This window comes from Phaseolus vulgaris, chromosome 7 (assembly GCF_000499845.2).
Source record: "Phaseolus vulgaris cultivar G19833 chromosome 7, P. vulgaris v2.0, whole genome shotgun sequence".
NCBI classification, from domain to species: domain Eukaryota; kingdom Viridiplantae; phylum Streptophyta; class Magnoliopsida; order Fabales; family Fabaceae; genus Phaseolus; species Phaseolus vulgaris.
In genome coordinates this window covers 24,393,234-24,405,239 of record NC_023753.2, presented here as the reverse complement: position 1 = coordinate 24,405,239, position 12,006 = coordinate 24,393,234, and the positions used below count along the sequence as shown (strand labels likewise).

General features: G+C 31.5%; 1 protein-coding gene across 1 annotated transcript; it reads right to left on the bottom strand.

Annotated features, from left to right (window-relative positions):
* Positions 1 to 5,073: 5,073 nt before the first annotated feature.
* On the bottom strand, positions 5,074 to 6,023 carry LOC137829290 (uncharacterized). Its single transcript, XM_068636093.1, has 3 exons — positions 5,772 to 6,023; positions 5,545 to 5,670; positions 5,074 to 5,502 (listed from the first exon to the last, which is right to left on the bottom strand). Exons 1-3 carry the CDS (start codon positions 6,021 to 6,023, stop codon positions 5,074 to 5,076), a joined length of 807 nt encoding a protein of 268 aa, XP_068492194.1.
* Positions 6,024 to 12,006: the final 5,983 nt, after the last annotated feature.

The following is a 12,006-nucleotide window of genomic DNA, read 5'->3' as shown; positions in this document are numbered from 1 at the left end:
GGGTTCGGAGGGGAAGAAAATAGCTTGGGTGTCTTGGGAAAAAGTATGTGCCAACAGAGAATTTGGCGGGTTAAGTGTGATAGATATCAGGCATTTTAACAGTGCATTATTAGGAAAATGGATATGAAGGCTTAAGTCTGAGGAAAGAGGTTTATGGAAGGATATTCTTGAGTCTAAGTACGAGGGTTGGAGAGATCTAAAGGTGAATAAAATTAGAAATAAGGATTCATTGTGGTGGAGAAATTTGAAAAGGATTTGGAGGTTAGAGGATTGGGAAAACGAATTTGACGGCAATGGCATGTTGGTTTTGGGTACGGGAAAAAATGTAAGATTTTGGGAAGATAAGTGGTTGGAGAGAGTAGAGTTAAGGAAGGAATTTCCAAGGTTGTATGGTCTATCTTTAAATAAATATAATACATTGAATCAAATTGGGGAGTGGTTTGGCGTTAGTTGGAATTGGAAGTTGGATTGGAGAAGGAACTTGTTTGTTTGGGAGTAAGATCAAGTAGATCAATTGTTGTCTTTCTTGGTCAATAAAGAAGTGGTTACGGAAACTACTGATTTTGAAAAAGTTGATAATTGGATTTAGAGGGAGGGGGATTATGGGAGGTATACGATTAAGTCTGCTTATATGACTTTAAGTAGAGAATTACAAGGTGAAGATAGTTTAATATTTGAACAGATTTGAAAGATAAAGTCTATCCCATCTTCATAGATAACTGCTTGGAGAGTGTTACAAAAGGATTTAGCAACAAAGGATAATTTGTCTAGATGTGGTGTTGTTTTACTAAACAATTTTTGTGTTCTGTGTGGTGTGGAAGAAGAGTCTATAAATCATCTGTTTTTTTAATTGCAAAATTGCTTGACTTATTTGGGGGATATGTTATAATTGGTTGGGGTGTCGTCGGCTAATCATTATGATGCGAAATCACATTTTATGCATAATAGAATTCCTTTCTTGAATGTTACGAGCAATAGAATTTGGGGAAGTCTTTGGATAGTAATAATAGGGGAGATTTGGAAACATAGGAATGAGTGTATTTTTAAAAAATGATAGATTCGATCAAGTGGAAGTTTTCACTATCACACAAATGAAGGTTTGGTTGTGGATGTTGGCAAAGGAACATGTAATTGATTTTTCTTATTCAGATTGGTGTTTGGAACCTTTGAAATGTATGAGATATATTAGAAAAGATAATTGAGTTGTGATTTTTCTGCTATGCTTTATGTAATAGTATTTTATGACTTGTTGTAGACAAGATCGTGGTTTGCTCTTCTTCTTGTAGGTTGTTGATTGCGGGAGGATCCTGGTTTGTGTGTTGTTGGTTGGAGGGAGTTCTTTTCTACTATTTGTTATTTGCAAATTATTATCATTTGTTTTGGAGCGGAAAGGATGTGCAGTGTATGCAATGTTTACGTTCTTGGCTTGGTATGGTAGGAGAGAAGAATCACTATGAAAGAATGGAGTCTTGTTGAAATTCAAAGGTGGAAAGTTGAAGAAAACTTAAAGTTGGTCGTGGTGTTGTGGCTGTGGTTTGGGCTTTTGTACGATGTTTTTCTGCTTTTGTGTAGAACTTTTCTTTTGGAATATAGGTTTTGATTGTTTTGTATTGTCCTTTTGAAATATTAGATTTGCAGGTTATCCTGGAGGTATTAAGTTGGACAAGTAGAAGTAGATGGTAAATGTTTAGGATGTATTGTATAAGGGTTGAAGTATCCCTGAAATACTCTTTATCATCTCGTGTTATAAATAGGATAAATAAGTTTCTTGTGCCTATTTTTTTACTATTTGATAATTTTATAAAAATCTAATAAATTAGATAATTTTGGTTTAAGTCTGGATGAGGTAGAAAGTGGAATGAAAAAGAAAATATGAAAAAGAGATTAGAAAGTGAGATTATTGATGTAGTATAATAAATATATTTTTTTTTTGTACATTAATATATTTAAAAATTAATTTGTAAAATATTTTTTAAAATAAAAATTATTATTTTTTAAAATGTAACTAAAAATTTAATATTCTTTACTTCAATTGCTTTATTTTATTATAAAACCGTAGAACGAAAAATTTAAAACATCAATTTTTTTCTTGTTTTTGCATGATTTTTTACTTTTTCGATCCTCAATTTTTATACTTTCTTCACCTTTCTTTTCCCTCAATTTTTCCCTCCTTAACAACAAACAGGAGTGAAAAGAAATATTTATATATATTTCATTTCTTCTATTATATTAATCGATCTTGTGATATTTCTCTTCTAATCTCTCAATTTATAACACTTATAATGTCAAACTCTAGATAATGACACATGTTTTAACAAATCGGTAAAGATAAAAATGTTTAATTTATGTACTTAATTAATGAATATAAAAATGTCATATATCAAAGACGCATACTATCGATGTTGAAATGAAGGAATGGCTTTACTTCAAGTTTATTTTTGACAAAAAAAATGTTTTTTACAGTTAGGATTATAAATTTAGGCCCTAGAAACACATTATTCTTTGAGTGACAAAACAGTGCTTATGTTACAAGAAAGGAGATTGAAAAGGTAGTTCTGACTTCTGATCAATGACATCTGAATTGTTGGATAAACCTAACAAGTTATGATTTTCAGTCTTTTACGTAACACAACACACATCTGGTAGAAATGTAAACTTTTCAATCAAATCTTAGTTTCTGTGACACCCTTTTCAGTAAAGAGAAATGCAAAGATAAGGCACGCATTTTCCCGTTACACCAAGCCAATTTACCAGATTTATCTCATTACTAAATCTGGATAATTTGAAGTTGCTATGTGAACTGACTTGAAAAAATACAAATGTGGAGGCAATGCTTCTACCATAACCATCCGGCAAGGTATCAACCTTATCGTGATTTTGTGGTTGTGATAACCAACACAAAGTACTCTAAGTTGTCTATTTATGTTACCAATTATGTTTTTGTGTTCTCACACATCATTTTCGTATCAAAACCATGTTCACATAGGTCATTCATCAAATATCCCCCATATTTAAGTCGCCAACGATACCATTTTTTTTAGGATGGTGATATTTTGACACCTTGCTACACTTTACACCTACTAAAAAATATTAATATTTGTAACTGAAAAAAAAAATTTAAAAAAATCTTAATAAAAATATAATTAAAATGCAAAATGTTAAAATAATTTTTAAAATTAAAAAATGTAGGAACTAATTGAAGGAAATAAGAGAAGGCAAAAGGTTGTAGCAACTGATTGAACGTAATTGCACAAAATTGCAAAACTGATCTTATTCATTTTGATTTACTCAATCGTATATATAATAAAATTACAATTACTAGAAGCTATAAAATAGGAATACTAACAGGCTTGTACGCTGTTGACCATTAATGCAATGTAACGGTAAAATAGTTTAAGGGTAATAAAAGCAGAATTAATAATAATAAAATCAGAATTAATAACCAACATCCTCCCTTAATTCTGATTTGGAACAACCTTCATGCCCAACATATCTCTTAACCTGATGAAAACATCGATCTTCAATGGCTTAGTGAAAATATCTGCAATCTGATCTTCTGATCTGCAGTATTCCAATTTGATCATGTTCTTCCCAACTTGATCTCGCAGGAAGTGATATCGAATATCAATGTGTTTACTTCTTTGATGAAAAACCAGATTCTTTGCAAGATTAATTGTAGAGACATTATCAACATAAATCTTAATTGTAACATCTAGATTAAAACCAATTTGAGTCATGATATTGCTAAGCCAAACTGATTGACAAGCACTTGTTGTTGCTGCTACATACTCAGCTTCACAAGTAGATAATGCAACAATTGACTGTTTCTTTGATGACCACAAGCAAATAGTCTTTCCGATCATAAAACAATTACCACTAGTGCTCTTACTTTCGTCTGAATCTCCACCCCAATCACTGTCTGAGTATCCGACCATCTCAATCTTCTTAGATGAAGAGTAAAATAGACCAAAAGTTGTAGTACCTTTGATGTAGCGCATAATTCTCCTTACAGCTTGTAAGTGAACTTGTCGAGGTAACTCCATGTATCGACTGACCAATCCCACCGCATAACATATGTCGGGTCTAGTACACGTGACATATCTAAGGCTCCCAACAATCTGCTTAAAGTATGTTGCATCTATAGTTTGCCCATCACCTTCCTTCGTGAGCTTAATTCCAGTTTCAATTGGAGTTTTCACTGGGTTTGAATCCTTCATCTTAAACTTCTTTAAAAACTCATCAGCAAATTTCCTGTGATGAATGAAGATTTCATCATCTCCTTGGATGACTTCAATGCCCAAAAAGTAGGACATAAGACCGAGATCAGTCATCTCAAATTCCTTCATCATGATATGCTTGAAATCATCAATCATTTTGAGATTACTTCTTGTAAAAATCACATCATCAACATAAAGACATAAAATTAGCAAATCTCCATAATCATTAGTCTTTACATAAAGACCATGATCTGATGCACATTTTTTTAATCCAGTGGCATGGAGAAATGAATCAATCCTTTTGTTCCAAGCTCTTGGTGCCTGTTTAAGACCATATAAAGCCTTAGTTGGTTTGTACACCTTCTCCTCTTTGCCAGATTGTATGAAACACGGCGGCTGCTTTACATAAACTTCTTCATCAAGTGGGCCATTTAGAAATGCAGACTTGACGTCCATTTGGTGAATTTTCCATTGCCTTTGTGCAGCTAAAGCAATGATTAATCTCACTGTTTCCATTTCGAGCTACAGGAGAAAATATTTCTCCGTAACCATAGCCTTCTCTTTGCTCAAATCCCTTTGCCACCAACCTTGCCTTGTATCTATCAATCTCACCATTTGCTTTCACTTTAATCTTGTACACCCACTTCACATTAATTGTTTTGTGTCCTTTTGGAAGATCAGTGAGTTGCCATGTATTGTTTTTTTCAATCGCCATCAATTCTTCATTCATAGCCTCTTTCCATTTTGGGTGTTGAATGGCATCTGCAAGTCTCACGGGTTCTGAATCTGCAAGAAAAACAAAGTGAACTAAATCTCCATTGTCATCAACTTCATCATCAAGATTTACTTCACAATCTTAAAGGTGTACAGGTTGTCGTTGTTGCATTCTTGGTCGCTCCATCATAGTTGCAATTGGAGTTGCAACTTCATGTTGAATTACAACTTCAGGTTGAACTGCAGGTGCTTCAGGTTGAACTGCAAGTGCTTCAAGAGTGACTCCATCTTCCTCTTGTTCATGATTACTATCTTCTTGAGCACAATTGGAAGCATGATTATCACCTTTTGATTTGCACTCATTTGCATAATGGTCATGTTTATGACAATTATAACACTCAACATTTGATTTATTATAAATGCCTCCTCGTCCTCCACGACCAGTGCCTCCATGATTCTGGTCACCACGACCTTTGCTGAAATAGCTATCATGTTTATGATAGGAGCTACCAATTGAGGCTTGTGCTTCTAAAGCCTGTTCAATTGGTTTTTCAATTTTATTTTCATTCATCTGTTGCTCATGCGCTCATAGAGAACCAAACAATAACCTTACTGTCATTTTTGAAATGTCATTGGCCTCTTCAATTGCGGCAACAACATGTTCAAATCTAGGAGTTAAAGATCTCAAAATCTTCTCCACCTTTGCTTGCTCCGAATTTGTTTCATCATTGGTCTTCATCTGATTTGTCAATGCAAGAACTTTATTTATATAGACATCAATAGTCTTTGTGGTTTCCATCTGCAACAATTCATATTGCGTCTTAGGGTTTGAAGACGCACCCTTTTGATCTTATCATCACCTTTATAATTGTTTGACAAAATTGTCCAAGTCTCACTGGCAGTTGTTGCTCCTTCTATCTGCTCAAACTTCTCATCATTCATCCCTTGATGGATGAGATACAAAGCCTTATTGTCCTTCTTCTTCCGATCACGATGCGCTACTCGTTGCGCCTTAGTTGCATTAGCAGCTAATGCAAACATTCCACTCTCAACGACATCCCATAACTCATGATAATCAAACAAAACTTTCATCTGCACACACCACCGATTGTAACTTTTTCCATCAATGATAGGGACTAATAATTGGATAGAGTTTATGATAACAGATTGGCTTTGATACCAGTTGTAGGAACTAATTGAAGGAATTAAGAGAAGATAAAAGGTTGTAGCAACTGATTGAACGTAATTGCATATTGCTGATCATTAATGCAATATAACAATAAAATAGTTTAAAGGTAATAAAATCAGAATTAATAATAATAACATCAGAAGTAATAACCAACAAAAAAATTATAAATAATTAAAATATTAATATTTATTGGGATGTTGGGTGGAGTATGGTGTCAAAAAATCATTTTTGTTTTTTTTTTACTAAATTATGAGTGGTAAGTTGCACGTGTACCTTACTTAAGGGACATCCTTGTTTATCCCATTAAAGGCTTTTGATAGCTAGCTAAAAATGTCAAAAACTTTTGTTACACTATTCATTACGTCAAAGAATTCTCAAACAAAATTAAACCTATCATTATCAATTCCATCCTACTGCTTCTCTTTGATATATTTCAATTCAATTATGATAAATATATTGAAAGTGTAAAGGGTATCTTGCTATGTAATTTTTTTAGAGAAGAAGCTAATCAATGAAAGACTTTTATATTTTTTGAAATAATCAACATTTCAAACACATCAACCTTTTAGAATTATCAAATCCATTCAACACTCAAAATTCCAACAATCTAAACATAAAAACCATTCAAATTAAAGAATAAATTTAGCTTTCTCTAGAGAACAATGATGTATTAATGTGACAGACAAGTGTTAGGACAATATATATTTGAGATGTTTCATTCTGAATCTAGGATGAGTCACACGTGATCTTTGTTTATTCACTATACATGTTTGATATTATGTTAAATTTTAGATTCAAATTTTATTAGAAAATAAACTTTAAATCTAACTTAATTTTATTAAATTAGTTTATAAGGTAAATTTTGTATCTACATGTGGATCTCTAATACACTCTCTCCCGTCGAGACCTATCAATGGTCAACTGTGTATAGCTATATATTTATGAATGGTATGATAATAATCCAATAAAAAATAACCACTCAACAAATTATGGTTAAGATTTACCTTCTCTTATATTATTAAATGTCTAAGACGTGGGTTCTCCAACAATTGTCATAAAAAGTTATTATATTCAGTTTTTTTTATAGGTACTAACTTTAATTGAAAATGAATTGTAAGAAACAAACGTGAACAATAAATTACTATCATTAATGCGTTCTACACGCAAAACCAACTAGCATATTCTTTCCTTCTTTTGACATCCCTGATTTTTTGGGCAAAAAACGGACCCATAAAATGATGACGTGAGATTCCTTTGTCTAGTGTGATCCATGCATTTGATGCCACGGAAACATTTGATTAGCTAATTGTAGGTATCTTGTTTATACCTAGGAATAAAGTGATTAAGGTAAAGATTAATATAGGATTTGCACAATAAGTAAAAAAGATTACGAAATCTTAAGCTAAAAGGACTAAAAATAAAAGCATGTCTGTATTTGTACGTGCAACTGAATCACACAAACTTTTTTTCAGGCACCCAGTAGAGTAACCGGATCCACTCTCACAACTTTAGGTGTAGGTTGTTTCTCATGATGCTTTAACCAAATTATATTCAAATAATTAATCTCATATTTTACTTAATTTAAAATTTTATGGAAATAATCTTCACATAAAAAAAAATTACAAATAAATCTTATAAAAATCATTATATTTTACAATAATTATTATTATTATTTTCAAATATATACCGATGTCGAATTGAGTTTTTTTTATAATTTACATTTTCACTTAATCCTATCTTACAAATTAATTTATAAAATTTACATTTGATCAATTTTTTTAAAATAAATAATTATTTAATATATTAAAAATATTTTGACATTTTATTTTTGTCTAATCTGTTTATTTTAAAAATAACTAGTTTTCTATTATTTTTAATAAAAAAAATCTATCTACCTCTGAAATATATAATCTTTTAAAAATTAATTAATTAAAAATTATTCATTTAAATTTAAACAAACACGTCCATTATTCTTAATTACTATGATATCTCAAACGCATAATTAAATAGTGAAGATTAGAAAATCTAACAAATTTTTTTAAGATAGATTTGTATATCATCTTATAATTTGAATTTAGACTTAATTTTAACCTACAATATTAATAAGATGAAGCTTTTATCACACTTAAATGCTCTATTTTAATTTACGCAATTGAATCATTAAACTCGTACTAAAAAGTCTCTTCCATCATAATTCATCTGAGGAGTCAATTTAATTTTGAATGGAATTGGACCAAAGAACTATTTGAAGTGATTGTTTGATTATAAGTTTAGTGAGTGTGACTGTGTTAGATTGTTTCATAAGTTATGCAAAAGAAAAAGAATTAAGCAAAACAAAGAAAAGGATAAAAAGAGGAGTTGGAGTTAACTAATAATTTAAAATGAGAAAGAGGAAAGTGAAGAAAGGGACAAAAAGGGAATGGGCCCTTAAGCGTGCTATGGAAGATGAAGAAGTAATTATACAGAGACTCACACATGCATACAAGTGCTGCCATCAACACCTGAATGTCAAAACCAATTGTCACTATTCTTGTTTTCTTTAGGCCATGAACCAAATGCCCTAATGGAGCAAATAACTTTTCATCATTAAAATGCACCACACCAACACCATTTTTGTCGTCTAAAAGGTCAAACATGCAATAACCCTCATCGCATGGTTATTACTCCACTTCCAATTTTGTATGGAACCCAAATGGGGTTTTCCCTACCTCTGCTATCTGCAAAATTAAGCTATGTCAAACTTCGTGCATAACTGTTTTTGTTGTAAAATTCCATGTCCTTCATTTTTTAGAGTCTCTTTCCCATTCCTAAAAGTTCTAAACCGTAAAAAAAGCATGCTTTCAAACCCATTTAGTAATGTTTCGTATGGGATATGAGGAATATAAAAATAATTGTTAGATTTAACTTCAAATAGACCATTTGGTTGGTTTTTATGTTTAAATAACTAAGTATAAAATATAATTTTGTGTTTCGGATTATGTCAAATAGAGTGGATCTATTTTAGTCCAAGAGACACAAGTTGTTTGATTGGATAAATACAAATGCGGCTTAAAATGTGTTTCGTCTGACAAACATAAATGTTATTCACATGCATTATCTCATAAGTTTTTGCTCAAACAAATACAAACGAATATACTTAGTAAAATAAGTTTCAAATATACTTTTTTTTAGAGAGGCAATCCTTAAACATTTTATAGTACATGTCAAACTTTAATAAATGATTATTTTATGCTTGTTTGTAGGTATATGTTTCTTCATTCATTCAAGAAGATCTTGCAATGCCTTATCAACATCAAGATCCCTTGAAGAACATATTGAGGGCTACTTCATTCAAATGATATTTTTGGAAAAGGTAAGATTTAACTTTGTGAAGTCAATGAGTTGTGTCAAGCCATACGCTTTGATCAAAAGATGGAAAGAAGTCACTTGTCCATACATATGAAGCTTTAAAGTGTGCTTAGACATAGGAAGAACTCATGGTAGAAAAAGACCATCACAGCGACTACAAAGGATGTGCAATGACTCTTTTCTTCTCAAGCTCTTTATATAGAAGATCTCTCTAAAAAAGGAAGGTAAAAAAAATATTGTTACAAGAACGAGCACAAGATTTAAAGTTTCTTAGCCTTGAAACTGTGAGGATAAACATTGTTCCTGTTCAAGAGCAATCTAGAAAAGTAATAACCTTTTTCATGTGTCTTAAGACGCTATAACCTTTTAGTGAGTGAACATGTGATATTTTATATCACATTTTTTGTAAACCTCTTTGTCGTAGCTAAGAGTGATAGCATTTCAAATAGTAATCTATATTTAGGCAAGTGTTGTTGCATTCCAAATAATACTCTCTATTAGCTGGAAGTGACTATGTAGTTAGGAGTGACTGTATTCCAATTAATATTTACTTTTAATCAAGAGTGAGTGAGGTTCAAATAATACTTGTTTGTATATTGACAATGTTAATCTACCTAGTGGAACTCAATGAGTTGATTAAGAACAAGACATAGTGTTCGTTAATAGATGAACCAATATAAAAAATGGTGTATTTCTTATCTTTATTTCTTTAAATTGCATGTTATTTAACTCTAACTAACAAAAAGTATCATAATTTTATGAATTATTTACTTGACAGATCGTCTGACAAGTAAAACTATCATTTGACCATATAACATCAGATAATACATTGCAAATATTTAAAAAATAAATAAAACACAATTCAATCATTCATTCTTGTTTTTGTCCTATTTTTCATGGTTAGTATCGGATAATTATCCAATAATAATTGGTATATGTTGGGTTTAATAGTGCCAAAGTTCAAGAGGGGGGGTGAATTGACCTTTTAAAACTTTCTCGCAGAAACAATGTTTAACCCAGTTTTACAGAAAATAAATCGATTTATGTGAAAATGAACAGATTTATTTCAGCACTGTTTTTGTTTGAAACGCTTTTAATACAGCAAGGTTAATCACAAGACTATGCAGATAGATTTTCCAGATGCACACACACAGATATCAGATTGAAAAACAGTGAAACACAAAACAGCAAGCTTCAATTTCAAGCAAGTGATTAAGGTTCAATTGATAGCATGCTAATTAATTGAGTGACCTTTGCAAACAACTTGTTCCAGTGGCTTTTAACAGACTATGAGTGTTCTTCTTGATGTCAAGCAATTTTCCAGAAATTAAGAACAATGAATCACATAACAGCAAGCTTCAACTTTAAGCAATTGGTTAAGGTTCAATTAATAGCTTTGACAGTTTCTTGAGCAACCTATCACAGTCAATCTGTTCCAATGGCTTTTAGCTGATTATATATGTTCTTATCAGATTCAAACAACTTTTTCAGAAATCAAGAACAGTATGCACAGTGCCCAGAAAGAACAGATTTATTTTCAATTGAACAGATTTATTTCTTTGCTGTTTTATCAATTATGCAGAAACGAAATTGCTGAGAGTGAGAGAGAATGAACACAGGCAGTTATACTGGTTCACTCAACTGAGCTACATCCAGTCTTCACCAACAACAGGTGGAAATCACTAAAACACAGTACAACCAAGTACAATTCCCACTGTTCTTGAAACCTACAAGAACTTAGGTACTCTTGCTGAAAAAACCTATTTCAGCACACACACACCCACTCTTCAAGAACACCTATCAAGAAGAGTGTTCAACCAAACTATTACAAGAAATGAGAAGTGAAACGACTACACCTGATTGAGGATACAAAGATTTGCCTTAAACCAGTAGGCAAGATTGCTAGAACAGTAGCAGCACCTCACACCAAGCTTTTGGAACCAAACCAAGAACAAGCACTTTGTGATTTTTTAAATCTTTGAAGAACAAATGCTAATCCTTTGTAAACACTTAACTCTCTGCTGTGAAAACTTGTTTTTGCAAATGTATGAATTCGTTTTAAACTCGGAAACAAGTTTGCATTTTATAGAAAACCAACTTATAACAGAATTTTAAAAAACAGTTAAAGCTGTTATAAAATGAACAGATTGAAAATAAAATGAACAGATTTATTTTCAAAAGTAGTTAGAGAATTTGTTAAGTGAGGAGACTTAGTCAACCATTCTGGTGCTGAGATAAAACTGAAAAACGTTTAAGCTTGACATGGCACCAGAGACAAAAAGAATCTATTCATTTACAGATGAACAGATTTATTTTTTCAAAACGAAAACAGAGAAAGTTTAACTATTTAAAACTCAATCGTTTTGAAAAGAAGAAGACTTAGTCAAAATACCTGATGCACAAAATCTAATTTTTACAAGACTTAGCCAAGGCATCAGTGAAAAAAATGAATCTGTTTATTTAGAAAAGAACAGATTTATTTTTATGCAGTAAACGTGTTTTTGTGTAAAACATGTGAAAAACAGTTTAAGAAAACTT

What these genes read in the sequence shown, in the direction of transcription:
- LOC137829290 (XM_068636093.1), bottom strand. Translation starts at nt 6,023, where the DNA reads ATGAAAGTTTTGTTTGATTATCATGAGTTATGGGATGTCGTTGAGAGT. An exon ending in GTGATGATAAGATCAAAAGG is followed by an intron (nt 5,671 to 5,771) that starts GTGCGTCTTCAA and finishes TTGACAAATCAG; the next exon opens with ATGAAGACCAATGATGAAAC. An exon ending in ATGACATTTCAAAAATGACA is followed by an intron (nt 5,503 to 5,544) that starts GTAAGGTTATTG and finishes CATGAGCAACAG; the next exon opens with ATGAATGAAAATAAAATTGA.